This window comes from Odontesthes bonariensis, chromosome 9 (assembly GCF_027942865.1).
Source record: "Odontesthes bonariensis isolate fOdoBon6 chromosome 9, fOdoBon6.hap1, whole genome shotgun sequence".
Classification (NCBI taxonomy): domain Eukaryota; kingdom Metazoa; phylum Chordata; class Actinopteri; order Atheriniformes; family Atherinopsidae; genus Odontesthes; species Odontesthes bonariensis.
In genome coordinates this window covers 8,946,677-8,973,039 of record NC_134514.1, presented here as the reverse complement: position 1 = coordinate 8,973,039, position 26,363 = coordinate 8,946,677, and the positions used below count along the sequence as shown (strand labels likewise).

Below are 26,363 nucleotides of genomic sequence, written 5' to 3'. Positions count from 1 at the left end.
GCCTCCACTGACTCCTTAAAGTCACATGAAGCACCTCGCCTGTTTCACCAGTAAAAACAGGTTGTGTGTTTTTATGCCGCCATTTAACAGTCAGTCCACCGTTCTGTGTTTCGCCGCCGTGGCAGAATCTGTTGGTTTTAAAATGTTCAAACTGGCACCACTGGATGTGAATGCAGCTCCTTTCATTTCTCTGTTGTACTGTTACTGTAGTACTGCTGTAACATAAATGTTTTCTAAGTTATTAAAACCAACATCCCAGGCACCTCCTCAAAACACACCAAGTCTGTGTCTTATTCTTCTCCTTGAAACGATAAAGATGATGTGAAAATCATCAAAAGTGGTGGATCGAGTTGCCTTGTCTTCTATTTACGGGCTGAGACGTTTAGTTTCCTGTAACGTAGCATGAATAAATGTTCCCTTCAGGCAACATTTCTAGAAGTTTCAACCTGAAATGTCATCTTGATTATTCTTTAAGAGGAAGATATCCTACAGCCAGAGACGTCTGATCCACACTCTTTAATAAAAATGGTAGATAAGAAGTTACTTTACAGAAACATCAGGATTTTACCACAAAAAGTAAATAATTGTTGTTATTTGAAGAAGGAAACATGTTTGTTTACTCTGGTTAGATATGCAGAAGTCACTTCCACATAGTTTTAAGGGTCAAATTTCAAATTTCTCTCCTGTTGCTTTGACTCAACCGGTGAAGAAATCTGAAGCACAAAAAAAAAGACTTTTAAGGGAGTAAACTTTATTTGTCGACTGAAAGAAACTTAAAACTCTTGACATCTTTGACTTGGATGAAAGTAAAAAACAGACTGATGGTACAAAGACTCGCCACATTGCATTACACAGAAACTCAACATTTTGCACATTAAAGCCAGTTATTGACCACTACAAACCCTGCTGTCGGTCTGCTTTTGTTCCACACCATAAACTTCCGCTAATAAAATCCTCTTTTGGTTTTAATATGTTGGATCCTGCCTGAATAAATTCAGATTCTCAACACTGACATGAACAAACGTCCACAGGAACCATCACTGCATCAGTAAAGATCTGTTTAATGTACCTGAGACAGAATTATACTTGGCAGTGTTTCCACATGGCATCAGGCTCAACACAAAACAATCGGCTTTAGTTACCACATAAAAAAAGGCATTAACTGTAAACCCAAAGTGACCATGTGGAACAAAAGGGATGCGGCGCCATCTGGTGGCAAAGGAGAGACTGTAAAGCAACACTCGTACAGCCTCAGTTATTCATGTTTGAGACATGTTGACCTGATTTATCTCATCATTTCTGCCACATCTCATCCTACAACAACCCATCTGGATTCAGGTGTGATGGAGGTAATGTCTTACTTTGTGAAACAGTGACTTATACTCTGAAAGGTGTAACTAAAACAGGTTCAATCTCAGGCAGGCAATCTTTTCTAACGTGCACCTTCAAAACTTTGATGACTTTTCTGGGTCACCCTTTCTGTCAGCTCCAAGTCATTTCCATTCAGTCATTCAGAGAACTGCCGTTTTCCCCAAACCAAACCATTCTTATAAAAGTTTAAAGACTCCTTTGAAATTTTAGCTACTGGAAACTTTAAAAACACTCCGACCAGCATTTTTTGGCACAAAGAAACACGCCACAGCTCATCCTCAGTCTGGTGTTTGATGCTAACAGCAACTTAAGCCTCTGACATCATCCCGTGTCCATCACTTTACTGACTGGTTGCAGGAACGACAGGTCTTCCCACAAATATTAGTGATGAATACTGTATAATTCTGTATTAATACATGGAAAAAAATCCCCGTATCCTGCTGTTTTTATTCATAATCTACAGCTTTAAAAGAATATCAAGTCCCACGTGTAAGTAAACAGGAACATGCATGTATTCAGTGATTTTAAGCAGATGGAACAAGAGGATCTGCACAGAATCTCCATCACAAACTACTTTGTCTAAAAGTTAACCTTTTTAACTTTGAGTTTATGCTCCTGTTACCCACCGGATGCAGACAAAGTTATAAACCAGGCAGCTGGTAAAATTGACTGCAGGCTCAATGTGGAGCGGCAGCTTGTCTGGGAGAGTGAGTGGAAAGATTTCAGGGATTTCAGGCAGGTTTCTGAGCGGTTATTTTACCAGAAAACAGTCATCTGGGAAAATAGAGTTAACGTGAAAGACAAAAGGAGAATGGAGCTGCGAGGAAGAAGTATGTGCTCAGTTGGATGTATTAGATGGAGTGGAGGGTCTATTTTAGTGCATCGGTCTGAAGTTTAACTTTCGAGTGGTTGGGCAAATTATAAAGAGACATAAATATGGTTAAAACAAGTTGAATTATAAAAAATGAGCGAAAATAAAGTGAGAAACAGTGGTATAAAAATCTGAGAAGCTGCTGATTGACAAAAATGAGATCTGATAAGAGATAAACTTCAGGACCTGTAAACATTTAGAAGCCAACTAGTAATCATTATATTTTCAGTATATTGAGACACCTCGTGCAGATAATTTGTAATAATATTGTTGGTTTCTTGAGCATTCACTTTAATTTCATCAGCAGCAGCTGTTCTCCTCTGTTAAGTGAACCCTGTTCACCCATTGAGGCAAACAAAGCTTTGGTAAACTGTTTCACAAGTCAAACCCACGTCTCAGATGCCAGTCAGCACCGAGCTGGTCACTACTGAGAGAGTGATGGTACCGGGGAGGTCGTTGTCCTGCTGATCGCTCTTGTTCTTCAGGTGCAGCGTCTTCTGGATTTGTCCCTGCTCAGCGGGCAGCGTCACCTGACCCAGGAATGAGTCCACGAGTATGTTGTGGTTATAGATCTGAGACAGAAGGGGGAGAGGTCAGCAACACAGACACGTGCACGCACTTCTGCACAAGCACACGCACGCACACAAACCTCGATGGCAATTGGTCGGTTGGCTTTCTTCCTGTAGAAGAGACCCTTAGTGTCAAAGACGGGGCTGCGCGTGTCTTTATGGACCCCAGAGCGAACCTTCTCTCCTTCACAACGAATGATCACGTAAGGATCTGACACTGAACACACACACACACACGCACACACACGCACACACACGCACACACACGCACACACACACACACATACACACACACACACACACACACACACACACACACACACACACACACACACACACACACACACACACACACAGTTGTTTTACCATCTTTTCAGATGTTCATTGTTGACAGGAGTGTAGAATTAAAGTATAGAAAAATTCAGTCCCTGCACTTCTACACAGCACCACATTAAAGACAAAAACAATCACTAAACAGCCACAATTTACAGATATTACACTTTTGTTTTTCAACCTTTAGTTCAGAAAGAAATTATAAAGCTGGACAAAATAAAGAAGTGAGAAAAAGATGGATGTAAAATGCTTTAGAACAGCTGTGACTGACATGCTTTAAATGTGACACAAGGTCTTTTTTAATAACAAATTATGGGACATAATTAATCATTTTTTTATAGGCTTATAGGGTTAGATTTGATATGATTAATTTGTGGAAAGTTAGATGGAAATGTGTTGAAGTTAAGCAGGTATCAAGTGATCTACCTCCACCCGAGTCCTGCCCAGCGAGGCCGTCGGCCTGCAGCACGTGGACCTGAGTGACCAGTGAGGGATAACCACACATCCCGGACCAGCAGGACTGAGGAGGCTCATGGAGAGTCAGTTCCCTACAGGACAGGCAGACAAAGAGAGAGCTAGTCCACAGATCTGTAGCTTTTCAAAAATCTTGTATGTGCAGTGAGGTTGCTGAAACTAAATCTAATCTACAACAGCATGTCCGTACTTGCAGTCTGAGGGCACGTCGGTGAAGATGCGGAGCAGAAATTCTCCCTCCAGGCCGGGGTCAAAGGTTGTGGGTAGGATAACGTATCGCCCCTCTTTCAGGTCGATGCGCAGGAACACGGCTCTCGAGTTGATGTAGATGCTCCCTCCAACCTTTTCCTGGGTGACATGCATGCGGTAGGTCCTGTTTAGCTCCACCTGAACATAGAGAGACATCAGTGTTTTCAATCCCTTTATTTCCAATAATACATATAAATCACACATTCATGAAGGTTATAAAGCTCAGTTTACTCCTCTCGGAGCAGAATATACATATTAATGCCTCACTCTGTGTATGTCAAAGCCAATAGCCAGGTTTTCTCCTCGCCCCTCTCTCAGGTTGGCTCTGCGGTCTTTCTGCTGCAGACAGATCAGAACCTCGTCCTCCGGCTTCTTCACATCCAACACGTACTACGACACAGAAATCAAACAAAAAACAGTCACAGTCTTGTCCTAAACAAAATCTGAATGAATAAACGAAAGAAAGGAAGACCTGAGGGTTTTGGAGGAAAGTGTGCTTGTGGTTGGTACAGCCGCCGGCTCGGTTGAGAAGCGGGTCGTCATGGCGGCGCCAGGAGCCTCGCATCACGGCCTCTTCCCAGGTCTTGTGTAAACTCAGGTAGGACGTGTTGATGAGGCGACAGAGAATAAGGTCTGTGAAGTTTGCAATGAAGTCATCAAAGGTCATCCTGCAGACAGAAGAAAGATGGATAAGCAGAAATCCTCGACCGTTTATGATCAAATCGAGACTTTGTGGATCACAGCTCGGATCAATTTAAGCTAAAAGTTGGGCAAACTAAGCTTTCTATGCATGTGCATTAATCAAACCACGGCTCTGGTGCTCGTTCAGGAAGTACAGTGGAGGTGTGGGTAACAGTGAATGCTCTTGTAGTCTCGTCCAAAAACAAGTGTTGGCTTGACTGAATGTAAATGTACTTTATTTCTACAGCCCTGCACAGACAATCCCTACGATGTACCAAAGTGCTTTACAGCAGGCAATAAATAAAGAGAAGAATAAGTAAAAACAAATAAAAACAATAAAAGAACAGTGAAAGCAATAAAATACAACAAAATCGAATAAGATAAAAGTGTCCTCATACTACTGGGTATTAAAAGCCATCCTAAATAAGTAGGTTTTTAGCCTAGATCTGAAGAGGCCCAGGTCAGAAATAAGACGCAGCTGGACGGGGGGCTTATTCCAGAGCCTGGGGGCAGCTTTGGGAAAAGGCTCGCTCACCCCAGGGTTTGTATTCTGACCTGGGCACCTACAGCAGAAACTGATCTGTTGACCTCAGAGCTCTACCAGGACTGTTAAAAGCTCAGATAAATACGATGGGGCGAGGCCGTTAAGAGCTTTAAAAACAAACATTAAAAGTTTAGGTCATTTTTACATTAAAAAATGTAGGTCAGAGAGGCCTTGCACACAAGTGAATGTGGACACCATGAATTAGCTCTTAGTTTGTGATTGAAGAAAGGGATTCAGGATGTCATGTGATCAACAAATCAACTATCAAAAGAGGTTAACTGAACAAATGTTAATGAAACACATTTGAGTATTGTTTTAGGTCATCTAACTTGTCCAGCAGATGGCAGCAGTTCACTAAAACTCACCAGAACTCTCCGTCGTCGTCCACTGTGACACCCATCGCCTCTCTTTCACTCTTACTGACCTTCTTCCACTCTTCAGAGCTACAAAAAGGTAAAAAAAAAGTAAAATTATCTTCACTTAAAAAGTCATAACAAGAAAGAGCTATAAAGTGAACATTAGTGATGCTCCGATCAGCATTTTTTGGACCGATCACCGATCACCAAAATCATGATCTGCCCGATTGCCGATCACGGAAGGAATCGGACATTTCCATGCCTTTCATCTAGCAGAGAGTGCACCATTTATAGAAATTAAACCGCCAGAGGTAGCTGGGGACATGTAGAACAAGAATCTGGTGGAGTTTGCAGAAAACAATTGTTTTTTTAATTTTCTATTAATATTTTAATCTGCCCATATACATCATCCATTGGGTATGATGTCAGCATCAGATTATTAAACAATGATGCAGTGAAATGACTTGAAAATCACCACAGAGGTAGCTGGGGACACGTAGAACAAGAATCTGGTGGAGTTGGCAGAGAACATTTTGATTTGGTTCTAAATGAAGTTTTCAAATCTGACTATGGAGAAATGAGTTTGATTCTGAATATGCTTCAATAATTTTGTTCTATCATTTTGTTTTAATCATTAAAAAGAATGTAGTAAAAAAAACAACCAAGTAATGACAGGTGTATGTATTCCAACAAATGAAAAATCAACTTCGATATAGATTTCTGAGTTTACGGGGTGCACTTGAATGCACCATAAATCCGCTCACACGCTTTACCGTTACGTCACGTGATCGGTTTTTTGATCGGCATATTTTTCCGATCGCCGATCAAGCTATTTTTGGGCATTATCGGCCGATCATGATCGGCAGCCGATCGATCGGAGCATCACTAATGAACATGTTGTACTCTGATCAAGGTAAAAAAAATTAAATAAAAAGACGTTTAATATCAAAGCAACAATGAAAGAAATGACAAACATGATACATGGATGGCAAATGACACCACAACAAGTAAATAAACAGAGACAGTCAGAGGCAGAGAAACGAGGAGGAAGAGCGCTTCAGCTAAACAAAAAAGGAATATCCTCAGTTTCCTCACCTGTCGCTCCAGGGCCCGTTCCACTCTCTCTGTCCCCAGGGGTTCCTCATGCGGATCATGTTGAGTTTGTCTGACCTGAAGTAGGCCAGCAGGCCGTGGCCCAGCCTTACCCTGCGGACGTCCGTCACAGCGTACGCATGGCCCTTCACCAGGCCACAGGCCAGTCTGGCCTCCATGTCTGCGGCTGTGGTTGCCTGGAGCAACACCTCAGATCATTAAATACATCAACTTAACTGTACAGCCATTGTGAGTTTGTGTTCGTCTTCTCACCCGGATCGAGCAGCTGATGAGGCCTCCTCGGTTGTGCACTTTCAGGACTCTCTCAAACAGCTCGGTGGTTTTCCCTTCGTCTCCTTTGTATCCGTTCTCCGTCAGGTCCATCGGCTCAGAAACACCTCCGGTGAAATCCACGAGTGCGTCGGCCGTGTTTCCCCCATCCAGAGCTTCATAGCACCCGCTCATCCTTAAAAACACACACAGGGAATATTTCTATACTTAATAAGTCTCCTCTTAATTCAACAAAACAGAAACAACAGACAACATCAGCCGCAAGAATGGATTTCTAAACAAAATGTCAGGCGTTTATGTTTGACATTTTCATATCAAATATATTAGAATATTAAAATAGAAGACTCTTTAACAGGTCTAAAACATGCTTCTGGAAGCAGCTGAATAGATCCAAATAAATATTAATGTAATCCTGCACTGAGGGAAGCAAAGTAACAGACCACAGCAAGTTACAAAGATGGATCAAACTAATCCGAGCACACACAAACCAACACACGGTGGAAGTGCTTACTTGGCGTAGGCTTTCTCCACCAGTGCACTCCAGAACTCATTGCTGTCGTTTGAGTGGCAGTACACGAGCTGTCCGTTCACAGTGGGAAGCCTGTCATCAATCACCACATCCACCCACTCACCAAACCTCCAGAACTGGAAGTGGAAGATCCCGGCATATGACTCTGGTTTTTCTTCATTCCACTCCTGATCCTTCCAGTCTGGAATCACCTGGGAGAACAAAAACAGGTTACTGTAAGTGGTGAAGTAAAATGTGACACTTCGTTCAATCAGTTATCAGTATTATTATTATAAAACTGCAACATTAAATGCATATTGTGTATCATATAAAGTATGTAGTGCTTTTTAAAAACAGTTCAACTGTAAAAACAGCTAGTAATATACATATTTATGAGGTCTATGCACCTGTAACTGAACAAGGTGAGCTCATTTTTGAGAGAATGGCCAGCCTGAATAAAGTGGCCAAAAAAGGAGCAAAAACATAAAAGGTTTATAAATGTATGTGCAAGTGTTTGGTTTTGTATTGTAAATTGTGTGTGCCTGTTGGAGTCAGCAGGCATCGTTTCGGACCCTTTGAGTAAGAAAAAGTTTAAAGCACTGCTCTACTGTCAGTGTTTGATGATCATTAAACTGTGTTATGGTTTCATTGGGAAGGCTAATCTACATGGGAGGACCAGCAGGACACAGTCTGTATGCTAATAAGACTCGAGGTAAAGCAATTACTGAACATTACAAACTTACTGATATTACAAAGTATGTAACTATGTTATATGTCTATTGATCTCACTGGGAGCTTTTGTGGTATAAATACAAACTATTTAGGCAACAAAGGCTGGTCCTAATGATGCAACATGTAGTTTCTGAGCTACTGGTGATAGTAGCATGTAAATTACAGGTTTGGTTAAAGATATGTTTTTTTGGAAGAATTGATTCTTGTTAAGGATAAAGTATTAAAGTATGGCTATCTACAATAAAAATAAGTCAATGCAATGTCCTAAAAAAGAAAAAGTCCAAGACTCCATGCTTCTGCTAAGGCCAAATTTAAAAAGTATTTTTTTTAAATCCTGGGTCTGGACTGATATCAAAAGTTAATCATTTTTAGGTTGGAGCATGTACAATATTTGTTAACAAACAGACCAAAGCAGCCACCCACACATTACTTCCTTTGTGAAGGTAAAATAGACAGCAACAAGACCTTGTGAATGTGGTGAAAGCTTTAACATAAAGATGACAATAAAATGATAAAAACTGAATATTAAGTTAAGGTATCTTGTTCTCGAGAGTGGATGGACAGACAGACTGGGGCTTCGTCAGCAGAAATGAGGGTGCTGCTCTTTCAGGTTACTGCTCGATCTTTGTTCCAGCCCTCATCTATGGTCACAGATCTGGGTCGTCCGACAGGCAGGAGGCCTTCAGATAAGCGTAACAAAATGGTTGGATAGATGGATAACCACATGTTTTGTTTCTGCCTATTTCACTGTCATTTAAATGGCTTCATGGTGCTCCTCCATAACCACACCTCGGCTAAGGTTCAGCCAGTAGAAGCTTCAGAAAGCTTCAGATTGATTTTAAGTGTCATAGCCCCAAACATCTGGTCCAACATACCCTGCAGGTCTCACTGGACATATATAACATGAAGGTCCAACTTGTTGGCTCGACCTTTTCACTGAGTCAGCATTACAGTAGCTCAGATTAATCATAATAAACTTGGTATATTTCACCTTTAACAATGTGTCCATTTATATAAACTCATCCAGATAAACTCTGGCAGTCTACTAGTTAGTTTCTAAAAAAGTTTAATAACACCAACATTTCCACTTGAACACTTGACATGAGCACTAATGATTTACAAAGTTCTCAACGAGGGAATCCCATTCATCCTTATCCTGTGACAAAATCCCCACTGACGACACATTAACAAGTGATGTAACAGACTAACACAAACATGCACGCACACACAGTCCTCAGTGAGGTGAGGGGTATAAATAAATAAATATGAGCTCCATTGAGCCAGGACGAGCTGAGCTCCCAGAGGCCCTCAGGAACCTCCCAGAGTTCCCTCTTGCACGTCATCAGCGCCTCCTGTTGCCTAGCACCCTCACACATCACCCACCTGCTCAACACCTCCTAAAAAACAGAGTATTTTCCTTCGACTTTCAGACATTCTGAACCTTTCTCGTAGCATATAGTATTCAGAGGTAATGATTCTGCAGTGGGTGAAGATCATAAAATATGAATTACTTCAGGCATGTACTGAGTTTGGTCTCGGTTATGTTCAGAATTCCTCCCTCACAACTTAAATACTTCCGTTAACTTGTATACAGAAGAATAAATGTGTAATTATGTTGTATTTTTCAGAAACTTGTTTCACAGTTGGGAGCAAATATGTCATGTTTCAGGACTCTTAACAGGGTTGAATGCACAGGACGCCACAAATAACTCTGATACTGATGGAATTATTAGCTTTCTGCATTGATCTCGTCTCCCTGTTCTCCCCCCCATCCTCTCATGCCAGTCAATATGTTCTAACCAAACAACCCTGTGGGCAGGAGGGGGGAGCGGGCTGTGAACCAAAGTGAGAAACTGGTACACTGATGGAGACAGCTGGGAGGGGAGGAGGGAAAGAGGAGGCATGTGAGCCAATGAAAAAGGGAGGGAGCATAAGAGAGTGAGATCAGAAACTCCAGAGCTCCATCCATCAGTGCATCCTTCCTCACAGGCAGGCCTTACCTTCTCCTCAACCAGGATTATAACCTGAAAGTCATGGACAAGGCAAAATCTCCCTCCAAAACGTTGGTGCTGGCATTTAAAGAAGACGCCGCTTTGACAGAGGTGAGCTTCACACTCCAAAATAACAACATCTCACTTCCAGATACATGACAGTGCCTTCAAAACGTGTGGATGCAATTAGTGCCATACATTTGAACTTAAAATGTAGACGGATGTATAAACACCATGTCTGCATTTCACATTATTTCCTATTTGGAGGGTTTGTGGACATCGCACTTAAAATGTGAAATGTGAAAACAACTAATATATCACTTTGATCTACCTCATTATGCGTATTACACAAAAATACATTCACATGTTTGTTGTTGGGTTTAAGATATATTTTTGTTTTTCTGCAGCATCACTTATCTACAGGACTTATATTTGTATATTTAAGCATTTCTGCCTTTTTCAATGGACGTAACCATCTTCAAAACATTTGTTCTGACAGTTTTCATCAGTGTGCCTGGTGTGTTTAATGTCCTGTGTTTAATCATCACTATGTGTGCACATTAGGAGGAAAAAATGCCGCCTGTAGTCTGGGACTCTATGAAATAAATGAAATCTGTGGGTGTGAAATCATTACCAGCTACTAGTATTTGTGGCTGGAAACAAATAGAAACATGCAAACCTATATGTGTAGAGACGTGTGGGTTTGAGCGGTAGAACTTCTTCACCTTTGTTGGCAGCCATCCATTCTGTTCGTTAGGTATGGAAGAGAAAAGCTGAAGCATCTCTGAACCAACAGCAAAGGAAATTACTGATTTGAATGACTGTTCAACATGTGTGAGTGTGAGGGAGAGCTGCCATACACAGTGGGACAGTACTAAACTGCCTTGGTTTGGTCAGTGAACAAGCAAAGAGGAGCAATCAGGGCGTAATCCCATTTTTGAAGCATCATAGTATGAAAATGGCCACAGTCTCCTGTGTTGGTGTGCAAAATAAGTACAAATGTCTTATTTCTCTTCTATTCTATTTATGTGACACTTTATTGTATCATACTTTATTTTGATTATGCAAAGTGTTTCTTTTAGGATAAATAAAGCTCACAATGCATCTCTAAAGCTCCACATGGACTTCCCTCGCAGTCTTAATTCAGACTATTGTTCCAGACTCATTCTCTCGACTGTCAGCTTTGCTGCCTAACAGCACATGACTGCAGAGTATAAATGTTTCCATTTTTATCCGTCTCGTTCTTTGTGTCCTTTTGTTTCCCCTGCAGATGATGCGTCTTCGCGTGTCATCTCTGCAGCGGTCTGGGCAGAAGCGTCAGGATGGCGAGCGTCTGCTTCTCCCCCATGAGGCTGTGTATCGCCTGGACTTCGCCACCCAGGAGCTGAACTTCTCCCGCTGGTATTTCTCCCTCTCCGGCCACGGCCGAGTCACCATCACCGGTATTTCACAGCACTGGACCCCTGACCTCACCAACCTGATGACCCGTCAGCTTCTGGAGCCGATTGGAACATTTTGGCGAAACACTGGCGACCCGGAGGATTCGCCACTCAAATGCCTGGAGGCGGACATGCAGGAGTTTGGTGAAAGGATTGCTGAGCTGGCCAAAGTGAGAAAGGTCATGTACTTTCTGCTCGCTTTCAAGGATGGGGCAGAAGCAGCAAATCTCAGCTGCTCGATTGAGTTCAAACCAGAGAAATGACCCTTTAGTTTCTCCCAGAGAAGTCCTGTTAGAGCACTAGAACAGCATTTAAATCTTTTATTCTCTGCTTACATACGCCCCCTCATTCACTGATTGACCTGTTTTTGTATCATGTCTTCATGCATGAATTTTTCTTTTTTTAAACTTGCTACAGTTCAGCTTAAATGCTTTGAAAAGAGCCAATATTTGACATGTACGTAGAGCTAAAACGGCTTTTATTGAAGTATTTTTCACAAAACAAAGTACACACAGATTTAGTTAAATAAAACCCGGGGAAAACAAAATAAACAAGCGATAGAACAAGAATAAATTCATTCAATTCTGAGCTAACATGGAACTAATCCTGTCGCACATCTTCTGGTGCCGTTCTTATCAGTCAGGTGATTCATTTGATAAAAAAAAAAAAAAAAAAACGTTATTGATCAGCCACATATGTGACAATATGTGTAACGAGTGACTGTTTTTGATGGTTATGACTCCTTTCACTGCTGAAAGTAGCAGTGAATGAAATATCAAATATCCATAATGCCCGACTGCTGACCGGACAGATAACAGGGATCAATGAAGTGACATCAATTAAACAGCCAGTCTGTGTTCTCACTGGAAGGGATGGAGGGATGCACAGCTCTACCTAAAAAAGCTTTATGAGTAGATGATGTTTTGTAAGAAAAGATGCCTTTTCTGGAAAATAAAATGAGTCATCTCATGTATTGCTTTTTCATTAGGTTCAAGAGTTTTTCGTAAGAATGAATAGAATAAAAGCAAGAGGACGAGTGTTGCACATGTTAAAGTTTGTGAGCGTCGGCCATTAGCAGGAGGACTACACGATCAGATCAATCACAGTTTTCAGTAACAGCGACATGAGCGCCTCTACCCACAGCTAAAAGCATGTGCGTTGTATTAACCTTCTCAATGTGACAGACTAAGTATTTAGTTCTCCGGTAGATGCAAAGTTTGCTTATGGTACTATACTACAAATGTTTTGCTGTGTAAACTTCAGTTTCATTGATCCTGACACTGTGTTGTATGATTAAAATCATTTCTTAAGTCATGTGCAATTAAAGTGTTCATAGAATTTCTATCGTCGTCTGTTTTTCTGTCTCCATGACATTAAATTGGATTACAATGAAAAACTATCACATGTTGTGGTTGTGCTTACATTAGTCACAAGTTAAAAAGTTGAAAAATACACATTTTTTGTGGACAGTTAGAGCTTTGGATGAAAGGCAGCGTGAAGCTCAGGGGTGAACTGATCTTTTAGGCTACAGGAAGAATATAACCAAAGATGGATTAGAAAATGATATTCCTTGTGATAAAGAGTTTAATTTAACATAAAAACAGAATGAGTTAAATACTAGAATAAATCCAAAAGGTTGTAGCATTTGGAAAAATCTTCAGCAGAAATCAAATCAGAAGTACCTCAATTTACTGGATGTAAGAGACCTTTTTTTTTTTAATTCTGTGAAATAAAACTTTATCTATTTCTTTCATTTTATAATTTAGATAACATTAACTGCTCTCTGGTCTTTCAAAGAACACGATGTTGTCGTACAAGTAGTCAAACTGGTCAAGCTGGGGCCCAATAGGATTCCTGTATTAGTTAGTAAAAGAAGGAATCGAAAACAGTCAACCTGCTGGGTGAATTTATCTAATCTGTTAACGGTACCACGTACAACTCAGAATACAACAGAGACCAGTGTAAACTCCACAAAGCTAGCCTTACTTAATATTAGATCTCTGTCCAATAAGTCACTTTTAGTTAATGACTTCATAATTTCACACAATTTAGATTTTCTTTTTCTGACAGAAACATGGTTAACAGAGAGCACAAGCGCTACTGTTCTTAATGAAGCAGCTCCCCCAAACTTTAGTTTTATGGATAAATGCCGAAATGGGAGGAAAGGTGGGGGGGAGGCTGCCTTATTTAAAGATACATTCCAGTGTAAAGATATCTCATTTGGGGAATTCACTTCTTTTGAATATCTGAGTTTTATTTTAAAGGGTGTTCCTAAAATCCTGTTCTTAATCATTTACAGATCTCCAGGATACTGTGCAAGTTTTATTGATGATTTTTCTGAATTATTGTCTGTTATTTCGACTGATTTTAACCATTTTATCTTGACCGGGGATTTTAACATTCACATGGATAATATGACGGATGGTACTGCCAAAGAATTTTCTTCTGTGCTAGACATGTTTGGTTTGTGGCAGCATGTAACAGAACCAACCCACCTTCGAGGTCACATTCTGGACCTGGTCATTTCTAAAGGTGTTGATATTTCTTCTGTTGTTGTTACTGATTTGGCCTTGTCTGACCATTTTTGTATTTTATTTGATTTCCATATTACTCAGAATGTTCAAACAACCAGCTTCTCAGTTAAGAAGAGGTACATCAATGAGAACACAAGTGCTCAGTTTAGGGAGGCCATAGCTATGTTACCAACAATGTGCGCAGAGTCGGTTGAAGGAATGCTGGATCATTTTAACTTGAACATTTTGAATGTAATGGAAGCTGTTGCACCGATAAGAATCAAGAGCACCTTGATCAAACAGAAAACCCCATGGAGAAACACCACTACGGTCAAAAATCTGAAAAGAGAATGGAGGAAAGCTGAACGTAAATGGAGGAAAACAAAGCTTCAGATTCACTATGAGCTATACAAAGAAAGCCTGCGTAGTTATAACAATGTGCTGTGCAAGGCCAGACAGCTGCATTTATCTGAAATGATTAATAAGAATGTCAACAAGTCTCGAACTCTGTTTGCTATGGTTGAAAAACTCACAAATCCTCCTAAACAGTCAAACCCAGACCTCCTCTCCACTCAGAAATGCAATGAATTTGCCAACTTTTTTAGCCAAAAAATCAAAACAATTAGACAAAACATTAACGCAACACAGACAAACAAGAAAACTAATCTGTGTCTAAAACCTAGAAATAACTCTGACGTTATGTCACAATTTAATATTGTTAATTTAAAAATCCTAGAGGAAACAGTTCGGCAGCTGAAATCAACAACCTGTTCTCTGGACATAATACCATCCGACTTTTTAAAAACTGTTTTTACCTCAGTAGAAAGTGATCTCCTACGAATAGTTAACAGCTCACTGGCATCAGGCATTTTTCCCAAGTCACTAAAGACAGCTGCCATTAAGCCACTCCTAAAGAAGAGAACTCTAGACGCTTCTATGATGAACAACTACAGACCTGTCTCTAACCTCTCTTTTATATCCAAGATTATTGAGAAAGTTTTATTTAACCAGCTCAACGACTTTCTGAATGAAAGTGGAAGTCTTGATAACTCTCAATCAGGCTTCAGACGTCATCACAGCACTGAAACAGCTCTGGTCAAAGTGTTAAACGACATCAGGTTGAATACTGATTCTGGTAATGTTTCAGTCCTGGTTCTGTTGGACCTCAGCGCTGCGTTTGATACTGTAGATCACAGAATCCTGTTGCACAGGCTGGAAAACTGGGTTGGACTTTCTGGAGCGGTCCTTAACTGGTTCAGGTCCTACTTAGAAGGCCGGAGTTATTTTGTTACAATTGGCAGCTATGAATCTGAGCGAGTGGCCATGACTTGTGGAGTCCCCCAGGGGTCAATTCTTGGACCTCTTCTGTTTAACTTGTATATGCTCCCTTTGGGTCAGATATTGCAGAATTTTAACATCAATTATCACAGTTATGCAGACGATACACAACTTTATGTGTCTCTGTCACCAGACGACTGCAGCCCAGCAAACGTACTGTGTCAGTGTCTGGAGGAAGTAAACACCTGGATGAGAGATAATTTTCTACAATTAAATGAAGACAAAACTGAGATCATTCTGTTTGGTAGCAAAGAGAAGAGGGTCAGCGTTGGCACATATCTTGAGACTCGGGACCTTACAATCACTGACCAAGTTGGTAACCTCGGAGTGTTGATAGACTCAGATCTGACTTTCAGCAGCCACATCAAAGCTGTCACCAAGGCAGCTTTTTACCATCTCAGAAACATCAACAGAATTAAAGATTTCCTCTCCCAAAAAGACCAGGAGAAACTCATCCATGCATTCATCTCCAGTAGACTCGATTACTGTAACGCTCTTTTAACTGGACTTCCCAAAAAGAGCATTAAACATCTGCAGCTCATCCAGAACGCTGCTGCTGGAGTTTTAACCCGGACTAAGAGATCTGAACACATCACACCAGTTTTAAAATATTTACTCTGGCTTCCAGTCAGTCACAGAATAGATTTTAAAAGCCTGCTGATGGTTTACAAATCCCAGAATGGTTTAGGCCCAAAATACATCTGTGATATGTTCAGAGAATATAAACCCAGCAGAGCTCTTAGATCCAAGGACTCAGGTCAGCTGGTCCAGTCCAGAGTCCAGACTAAACATGGAGAAGCAGCATTTAGCTGTTATGCTGCAAATAAGTGGAACAAACTGCCAGTGGAGATTAAACTTTCACCAAATGTAGACATTTTTAAATCCAGGTTAAAAACATTTCTGTTCTCACGTGTCTATGCATGAAATATCTTTTAACTTATCTAGACTGTTGCCTGATTTTAAATTCATTTAAATGATTTTATTTGTTTCTCTTTATATTATTTTATGTATTTTTAATGCTTCTTGCACTCCCTGCTGCAATGCTTTTATTTTATGTAAAGCACTTTGAACTGTTTGTACATGAAATGTGCTATATAAATAAATTTGATTTGATTTGATTTGATAGTTTGTCTTTATTTCCACAGTCATGATAATTTTAGAACGAGTGTTTGTTTCAGAACCATGAAGGGTGTCTAGACAACTGCTCCTCAGAGATAATAACCTGGAAAAGACTTTGGTTTCCATCCAGCTAATGGAAAACTGAGGACCACAAGGGACCTTAGAGAATAAACGGAACAAATGAGGTAACAGTGGAATAAACACTGAGGAAACTCACAATGCACAAAGGAAGGGACACACAGAGACTCACAAGACACAGACCAGTGGCTGTGAGTATACATGCTTATTATGAAGAGTTCAAACTTCAAAAAACTGTTCAAACTTCTCACCTCCAAAGGGCTTCTTCTGCTTCCAAGTGAGAAAAACAAGTGATAAAAGGCAACAAATCATTGTTATCGTCTAAAACTTCACAATCTTTTAAGATCTTTTTCCTTTTTTAAAGTAAAATACCATGACTAAAATCATTGTCTTTGTTAGCTCCTTTCATAGATTCTGGGTGGGATTTAGGTCCGTATTCTAGCTGGGCCGCTCAAATATGTTAATGTTGTTTTCTGTTGAGTATTTGTTGAACAGTTTGGCTTCAGATTATTGTCCTGTTCGCTGTTGTAATGCAGCCAAAGGCCAAGTCTTCCTCCAGAATCTTAATGAAGCAAACACATTTTCTACCTAAATGGCTGGCTGTGGGGATGATGCTGTTGGACTTGAATTTATCCCCTTTTTTTTTTTATCAAAGGAAAGCTGTGTCCTTACGTCCAAACGGCTCCATTTTCATCTCCATCAACAGAACGGGTGAACAAAAGCTTTCTTCTTTGTAAGACTTTTGCAAAGACTCAGGGAGTTTTGTGTTACTATCTTGGTTAAGCGAGTCCCTACTTGGACTGCATCCATGGAAACCAGCTTTGAGCAGTGTGCCGTCTTAAGATATTAGCACCAGAGTTGCTCAAGATTCACCTGGACGGCGTTGGTGTTGATCCTTGGATGTTGAACAATACTTGGTCAATAAAATAGATGGAGAAAACTTGGCCATGGGCACCAGTGGAACTGGCAGCAGGCCTGAAACATGCAGCCAAAGCAATCTACAAATAGTTAACAGAGGACCATATTAACATTTTGGAGTGGCCCAGATAAAGTCCAGACCTTAATCCCATCCAGGAAAGGGAGCCTTTCAATCCTCAACACATGGAGATTGTTACCAAAGAACAGTGCGCCAACATCCCAGAGCAGACACAGTGAAGGTTGCTGATTGTTGTGAACACTAGTACAGGGTTTGCTACTGACTACAGAGAAAAGGTACAAATCATTTTGGACATCTGCTTTTCTAGACGGAAAAAAACACTACAAATAGTTAATATTAACATCTTTAACAAAAGGTGCCCACAGGTTGATTCGAAACAAAGAAGTCTAAATAAAACTACCTTCAGATCAGCAGCAAACATTATTCTGTGAATTTAAACTGTTACAGATGAGAGTTCATCAAACGTAACTGGAGTAACTAATCTGTTCACACATCACAGGTGCAGCCGTGTCTTACTGGTGCCACCTTATGGATGAAGCATGTTAAAGCATCCAGCTCAAGCACATTAACAAAAGCCTCTTTTTATACCAGTTCAGTTTATGTACATGTAGGTATTTAAAGTTAATATTAGTCTACATAATTATATTTACTAATATTGTGTAGGACCATTTATTGGCCATGTGTGTGTGTGAGAGACTTTTTGTGGTAGAACTTTACTAAAAAGGGGCACAGTACACATGCATGTGTGCATACAACCTCGAACAGTGGCTGAGGCTCAGCAGGTCGTCCCTGAGCTGTACCCACAGAGCTTTTGACCTCGTCACAGCCCCCTGCACGGCAGCTAGCTGCTATCAGTGTGTCAGTGTAGGTGTGTGTGTGTGTGTGTGTGACTGTGGTGCCATATAAATGCTGTCCACTCACCACACACAGACTAAAGTAAATAAACACACCCAGGTACACCCCAGTAGTAACAATAATGACTAATCTTAAAGTGAAGCAGTTATCATAATTCATTTAACAAATAAAAATATCATAAAATTAAAAATAGAAGCGTTTTTTTTTCTGTTGCAGGCTATCTATATCCTTCCAAATCCCTCAAGATCTATTTGTTTAGTTGATATATTATAATAGATTTCTTTTTTTTTTTTAAATCTACTCTAATGCATTTTGCACATTTGTCTGCTCTGATCTTAGACCAAACGATTTCTCAGCTGGTTACCTGGCTGTCAGAGACAGGGAGCTCTATTAAACACAATAAAAGACCTATGCCATGGATAGAAACCTTGCGGAGCTCCTCCTTGCTGTGGGGGCCAATTAGTGTGTGTAATTAGATTATATTGTACAATTTAATCCAAAATTTAGCTTTTAGTTCTTTGTCTCACCTTCTGCCAGAGGGCTTCTCTGGAGGCCAGGCTGGAGCAGGCGGCCACAAACCAGCAGTTTCCCAGCTGGCCTTGGTGCAGGTCATGTGCACTGATGCCGTCCACAAACAGATGTGGGTTGCTGCTTAACTCCTAGAAGGATAAAGATCATTGCAATCAGTGTCCCAGTCACTTTTTAACCTAGAAAGTCAACATAAACAGGAGATGAATGATCCTGTAACTTAATTTGAAGCTGTTTTAATGTTCTTTAGCAATCCAACACAGTCACCACTCCAACAACCTTTGGAAATATAAGGGATGAGTTACAGCTACGGTGATGTTTTCTCCAGTATATCTTCTTCTGTGGTGTCTCAGGTCAACTTATGTAGACAAGCAGTCCAGGGATGAGGTCTGCAGCTGCCAGGTGCAGATGAATATGAGTAAGGGCGTTAAGTCTACCATCAGAAGGTAAATACAGGGTCAAATCAGGGTCTCAGTAAGAAGAATCGCTTGAGCTCTCAAAGCAAAACAAACCACAAAGATGAAGACAAATTGGACAGAAACCAAATGACAGAACTGGGATAAACCAGCGGCACACACCCAGCAAAAATACCATGTTGAAACATATATAGGCATGCCTAACAGTAGCGTCTAAGCATCTTATTTCTTGTTTGGATTAACAGAAGGATATATTATTTGTTAGTGAACTACAGATGCGCTGGTAGGAGGATTTTGTTACTTTTGGGCTGAGCCTAGCAAACAGTATGTTCCTCTAAGTCCAAAAAGTAAATATTTGCTACATTTGCAAGCATGTTTGAAGATTCCTCCAAAGTGACTGATGTAGAAAAGGAAACTAGATAATGTCAAATGAAATGAGCCTTACTCTGGGTGAATTCTCCAAATCAGAAGACAGAGCTTTGACTAAGATAAGAAACCTTTTGGTAACTCTGAGAGAATCCAGCAGCAATAATAAATAAAGGTAATCAAAAAATACTCAGTCATACATGTAGCATACACGTCTGATCTACATAGACTCTATATACCACACATTCAGTACCCTTAAGCTATACCATCTGTCCAACCACTAAAAAGACACTCCAGCTGGTTAGAGTGGAGAAATATATCTATACCATGTTAACCCTCTTATTTTCTAAAGAACATTTCTGTACAGCATCCATAATTAAAGGGTATTTGACATGGTTGGTGGCATATCTGCAACCTGAAAATAAGAAGACATCTCTCTGTTCCCCACCTCAGGATGTCAGGCTGGAAACACCACTGACGTAAAAAACATTGTAAAGTTCACCCCCACCACAGCGTATTTCAGTGGGTTATTTGATATGGAGTGTGGGTCTTTCCTGTAGGCCAGGGTTTTTTTTTTAAATCACGAGACCGTTGGCACTTCCTCAGGCAAAGCTGGAAATAAGACAACCCCCCTAGTTTATCCATCATGCTTCTGTCGTGTTTATGTGGTTGTTCATTTCATTCTTTGCACTGATGTTTGTAATGTTTGTTCTGGGGTAAATAGTCGGCATTAAATGTTAATCAAACTTCTTAATGTAATGAAATGTGTAAATATTGGTCATTGGTTGTAGGCTTCACTGTACTGTGTATTACTGTAGTTGTTTGAATATACACATGTGCTGTGTATATACTACACTTGTTTTTAATTTCATGTGGCACAAGTGATGAGGTTTGGCTCGGGCTCCACAGGAGCTTTGACCGGCACACTGTGGCTATAATGGGTTTCATGTGGTGCATTACCCAAAGAGAGGAAGCTTTCTCCTGCCAACCCTGGTAAACAAGCCCTACTTGTTCAGTTTTTTTCTATTTGTACTGTCATGAAGCTTCTCTGAGCACTGCACAGTCTTTCCTTGGAGTGAATTTGCTGGGACTTTTCTTCCTGGCAGCTGTCCTAAACATTTTCCACTTGTGAATAATCTTTCTCTCTGAAGAATGATGGACTCCAGATAGTTTGGAAATGGCCTTATAACCCTTCCCAGATTGATGCGGAGCACCAATTGCTTCTCCAAGATTCTTGCAAAATTCAGTTACATCTGGATTTCATCAACATACATCTGATCAGTTAATTTGTCCAATTCTAAAATATCTAATTCAGCAGAATTTGCTGACACTTATACTTACAATGTTATTTTGGACTAATCGGGATACAATATTCAACAGTGAAGCACACGTGTGACCTAAAAGGTTGATCATCATTTTGAAGTTCTTTTGAAGCACAGAAAGAAGGTTATGCACATTGAGTTGCCTGTGGTATGAAATGCGCTATATAAATAAAGATGCCTTGCCTTGCCTATGTTAGGCATGTAACAATAAAAATGTTTCCCCTATCTCTTCACTCCCGAAGCAGATCAATGACATTCTTCTACTGGCATGCTTTAAATTTCTTGTTTAATTATTTAACCTCTCAGATTATCAATGACTGACTGTAGAAGCATGTAATACACGCAGAGTCTGGGATTGTAGTTGGGGTTTTTAATCCTATATATATATATATATATATATATATATATATATATATATATATGTATATATATACACACATATGTGTATTTAATCCTAGAGGAAGATGTGAAATTAGAAAAAAATATTGTTGAAATACAACTTTTAACCAAATTATTATGAATTAATTCAAGAAACAGATGGATGACATTATAAATTAGGCCTATATTTCTGAGTGTGTACAGATTTTAGAGAGGAGACCTGTCACAGAAAGTCATTACAGTATAATCAACAAAAAAGGCCATTTCTAACTGTGTGAAAAAACATACAAAACAAGCCCCTGACACGGTCTAAACTGCCTTTTTAAGTGCTTCAAATTGGTTTGCATTTGTGTTTATTAAAAAGACAATTCAGAGTGCAAAAAAGGTATAATTATGTGAGAATAAACCAATTTCTCATCTTCTTAGCTCAGCAAACTGTGGTCACATCACACATTCCTGAAAACAAATGGTTCAGTGAAACGCAGCAGGTGACTTATTATTTAATCATATCAGGTATCACCACATAAAAGGCACCGATAGCCTCTCCTAAAAGAATCATTCATTCAGTCAGTCACACGTAAAATCACTTGCTCGAGGAGAGGACATTCGGTTCATGTATATTTCTTTAAAACAGTCTGTTTAGTCTCCACAGTGAATTAAATTTCATGAATTATCACACAGAATGTGTTTTTGTATCAAAACACTTCCTGCAAATCATTATATGCGCATTTATCAAATGCTTTAAATCCGCTTTTCTAAACACATCAAATATCTGCCTAACTTTTGTCAGTATGACCTCTCAATGGCCATGAATATAAAAGATAAAGCTTACATATCACCATTCATTTATATCAGGATTGAAGCACTTTAAAATGTTCCCTTTTCGATGGAATAAACACGTCTCGACTCAGAGAGGTTGTCTGTGTTGGACTGCTTGTGTGCTTAAGTGGGATATTAGAGAAAGTATTCAAGAGAATTAAACTGTTTTGGTTACACAAGTGTGCTGGGACGGTGCAGTTTGTTACATTTAGGTATCACAACCCACTTTCACACTGAGACCCGCTACCTTAGCGGGTCCAAATTGCACCTTCGACCCGCGTCGAGCAATGTGAACGCTTGGCGTGTTGGTGACCCGTGTCGCCTGAAGCCGAGTTCAGGGGGCGTTGCCTAATGGCAGAGCGTCACACTAAACACATAAAATGCTGGGCGTGTACACTGACGTAGGCACAAGCCATGCGTCGGAGGTAGGGTTAAATACACCTGTCTGCATCAAAGTTTTCAAACAAACGATGGCGGGACACCTTGAGAACTCATTTTTGCAATGCAGTTCATGGAGATGTTACTTTACGGTGCGTGGGAAACCGCGCTCTCCCATCTTTCTCGCCAGCCCTTCCAGCAGAGGTCCATCTTTCACCGTCCCCGAAATGTGGCGGAAAATAACGTCCTCTGCTCGGAGGCTGAGGAGCTCGCGGACCTCCTTGTCTCCCCAGTTGGCCATCTTCAAAAATGTCTCGAACTTGATGTAGGCTAAAACAGAGTGAAACTTGTCCTCACCTGTCGCTGTTGTTCTGAATCAGCTGTCCATTCTGTCTTTTAAACTCCTCACGTCACGCCCACGTCCGACCCGCGTCGACTGCGTTCACATCAAACTCGGCTCGGCAAAAAGACTAGGGTCCGACGCGGGTCGAAAGGCGAGTCGAGTTGACGTGGCAGCCCGGGTCGGCAGTGTGAACGCAACAGCGGACACGCTAAATTCGCGAATTAAACGCGGGTTATTCGGCAGTGTGAAAGGGGCTACAGCCTCACATGCTCAGCTCCAAGTAAAAAGAAATGTTGTTTTTAACTCCCTGAAAGACATGTCAACATGACATTCAGAGGAGCAAATACAGCATGTACACACACACACATTCTTGCTGCTGGATTGGATTTCAGTGGAGTTCACTGAAATTCCCTGAATTCCTCTCTGCGTATTCACTCCATGTAGCATCTCCACTGTCTCAATACCAAATAAATAAAAGTAAATCAGCCACTCAGTTCACTGCTGCAAAACCTAAATATCAGTAAATGTTCAAAGACTGTTCTTCACTTATTCGACCTTCCAATGATCCTCCACCACTGGCTACATAGCAGAATAACTGAGTGCTTTATCAATGGGTGGAAGTATGTGGAGGCCTTGTTTCCTCTCCCACAAAAGCTTTATTTCTCTTACCTTGGGCCTTTTCCAGGTGACTCGGCCAATCTGATTTCTCTGGTAGAACAGAGACTGGTCCGATGTCGGGAACAGAGGATCTTCAAACAGAGTTCCATTCTGCTGGCACCGCCTCTTCAGTGCAGAGAAAGACTGGCCTTCATATGGGACCACCATCCCCCCTACAGAGGCAAAAACAAAGCATCACATGCCCACTGTTAGAGGGTGAATATGTGTGGCATTTTAACATCAATAAATCAACTTGGAAGGAAATCCACCAAACAGCTTTGTTGCACAGGACAAGGAGTTCGAGGAAGTTTATAAAACTATGTGTCAAACAAAAGCTGAAAGATTATGAAAGAAACTTCTCCTGAAGCCACAAACTGTGCCGGCTGAATCTTTGCTTTAGGTTTTTATTTTATAGTTTAGTTAGTATAGTTATAGTATAGTTATTATATAGTTTTTATTTCATGTCACTAACTCTCCTGTCATTTCAGATCCTGCCTTTCTTCCCTGGCAAGCAATTTACTAATTTCCCTCACCTAGGTTTCCCCGACCCATCTCCTCCTCACCTATTTGCTAATTAGTTCCTCAGTATATTTACGAGTCACTTTCAATTGTTTCCTGCCAGATTGTCTTGTGTTTGTACTTTGCCAAGCTCTCCAGCATTTCCAGTCCTGCCTACCTGTTCTGACTCCGTTTTGCCTCTCTTGGATTCCGGATACCTGCCTGCCCCTTGTCGGATTTGTTTGCCTTTTTCTGATCGCCTGGTTTTGACCCTGACTGTTTTTGGACTGAGTAAACTGAGTAAACTGATCTTCCCTTGCTAACCGCCTGCCTCATTGTCGTGCTTTTGGGCTCTCCTTTGCCAGCATCAGTGATCGTGACACAGAAAAACGCAGATACGTTTTCATTACAAAAAACACCCCATTAGTCATGTGACGGGATGGCAAACAGAAACTTTGACAGTAAAGTTTGACTGAGGATCACCAGCAGAGTAAACATGTGATGAAACTTTTCCATCTGTGTGTGTGTGTGTAGCAACCTTAACAGCCTGATGGTGCAGTCACAACATTCATTTCCTGTCGGATAAATAAAGGAAAACAAAACACGGAAGCATCGTGTGACTGAAAGTGCTTCTAAGGAAACACAGGCTGAAGTTCAGATGATATATGATTTCAGATGCAGCGACACGGATACAATTCCATGAAACGTCACATACAGATCATTTCCCTTTAGGATAAATAAAGTATTTCTTCATTTGAAATGTTTGCTGTGCAACTTAGAGCGGAAAAGCTCATTAAATATTCAACATCCATTAAAAAGCTGCTTCAGCCGCAAATAAAAACATCTTGAACAGCAGAGGTCCGTTTCACGTAGCAGGTTTAGTGAAAACTCTGAGTAGGTTAACCCTGAAATGAGGGAAACCCTGAGTTTTCCGTTTCACAAAGGGAGGCAACTCAACCCTGAGAAAGAGGGGTAACTCTAGCCTGTTTCACAAAGAGAGGTAACTTAACCTCTCGGTCAGTTACCGTAGTAACAGACTCTCTGAACCTAACCTGGTCGGGACCAGGTTTTATTCAAGAAACCTCGAGTTTCTTTCTGTCTCCGCCCTCTTTCAGCCACACACGCCATTTGATTTCCTCATTCCTTCAGTCAGCAGAGCGAGTTCTTCTACTTCTATAAGTCCTTTAGGCACAGTAGGAGGCGACTTCTTTCACCAACATGTCCTTTTGACAACGATCCTGTGGATGAAGGTGCAGCATTATTGCGCAGAGAAATAAATATTTGTCGGAGATGGTTATCAGACCGCGCATAGATTTTTGCATTTACAGACAATTATCTTTTTGAGCGGCACCATCAGAATGTGTTGGGACAAAAGAAAAAAAAGGCATAAAAGACAAATAAATATTTGTATGAATAGGCTTAAGAAGACATATATAGGCCTATTATATTTTATAAAGGCACTCGTGTCTTGGGAGTGGATGGTTGTTTGTCTCGTTTGTATCTATGTGGCCCTGTGATGGACTGGCGGCCTGTCCAGGGTGTACCCCGCCTCTTGCCCATTGACCGCTGGGATAGGCTCCAGCCCCCCGCGACCCGACTGACGGATTCAGCGGTGTATAGATAATGGATGGATGGATGATATATATGAGAAGACATAGTTTATGTGTGTGAAAACAGCATTATGTTGGGAATAAAATAACTGCACAGTCAAATAGCCACTTAATATTTACTTTATAGTATAAAACATGATCAAAATGAGGTACCTCCATGCCGAGGTCTCACCTGTTTGAACAATGTTTTTATATTTCATCTTAAACTGCTGCCAAGAGCGCTTCTCCCCCGCGAGATTGCACCTAAATGAAATAAATGAATGGGCTACCATTCAAGCAGTTTCCCTGTAATATTATTGTGATTGCAAAGGACTACATTTGAACTTACACTTTTGCTGCTGCAACGGTGTTGCACTTATTTATAAAAACGTATTGAAACTCGCCGTATGAGCGCATTCAGATTTCCAATTCGAGGTTGGTGAAAAACGTAGCCCCTCCTCTTCCCCGTTGCCAAGGTGACTCGTCGAATCGGGGCTCCATTGATGCTGGCTTTTTAAAGTTGTGGTGCACGCGCTAAACTCAAGGTGAACTTACTCAGAGTTGATTAACCTCACTCAAATCAGCGTTTCTGGAACCGAAAACTCAAGAGTTTTCTATCTCAGAGTAGATCAACTCAGAGATCAGGAATAGACTCAGAGTTGGTTGAACCTGCTACGTGAAACGGACCCCAGGAAACAAACGAGCAGCAGTTGTGATTCTTAATCAAA

The 26,363-nt window shown here is 40.7% G+C and overlaps 2 protein-coding genes across 2 annotated transcripts in view; one reads left to right on the top strand and one right to left on the bottom strand.

Moving 5' to 3' along the window:
• Window positions 1-731: 731 nt before the first annotated feature.
• LOC142388095 (calpain-5-like) overlaps window positions 732-26,363 on the bottom strand; it is a 29,347-nt gene continuing 3,715 nt past the window's right edge. Inside the window, exons 2-13 of the mRNA XM_075472993.1 lie at window positions 23,561-23,721; window positions 18,869-19,000; window positions 7,343-7,551; window positions 6,814-7,006; window positions 6,544-6,737; window positions 5,458-5,535; window positions 4,340-4,535; window positions 4,135-4,257; window positions 3,809-4,005; window positions 3,571-3,692; window positions 2,892-3,028; window positions 732-2,814 (exon numbers count right to left, since the gene is read on the bottom strand). Of these exons, the coding sequence (XP_075329108.1) occupies window positions 2,638-2,814; window positions 2,892-3,028; window positions 3,571-3,692; window positions 3,809-4,005; window positions 4,135-4,257; window positions 4,340-4,535; window positions 5,458-5,535; window positions 6,544-6,737; window positions 6,814-7,006; window positions 7,343-7,551; window positions 18,869-19,000; window positions 23,561-23,716 (1,914 nt within the window). The 5' untranslated portion in view covers window positions 23,717-23,721 and the 3' untranslated portion in view covers window positions 732-2,637. The remainder of the gene's footprint in view (window positions 2,815-2,891; window positions 3,029-3,570; window positions 3,693-3,808; window positions 4,006-4,134; window positions 4,258-4,339; window positions 4,536-5,457; window positions 5,536-6,543; window positions 6,738-6,813; window positions 7,007-7,342; window positions 7,552-18,868; window positions 19,001-23,560; window positions 23,722-26,363) is intronic.
• On the top strand, window positions 10,099-12,781 carry ompa (olfactory marker protein a). Its single transcript, XM_075474321.1, has 2 exons — window positions 10,099-10,173; window positions 11,333-12,781. The coding sequence occupies exons 1-2, from the start codon at window positions 10,105-10,107 to the stop codon at window positions 11,762-11,764; spliced, it is 501 nt and encodes a 166-aa protein (XP_075330436.1). The 5' UTR covers window positions 10,099-10,104; the 3' UTR covers window positions 11,765-12,781.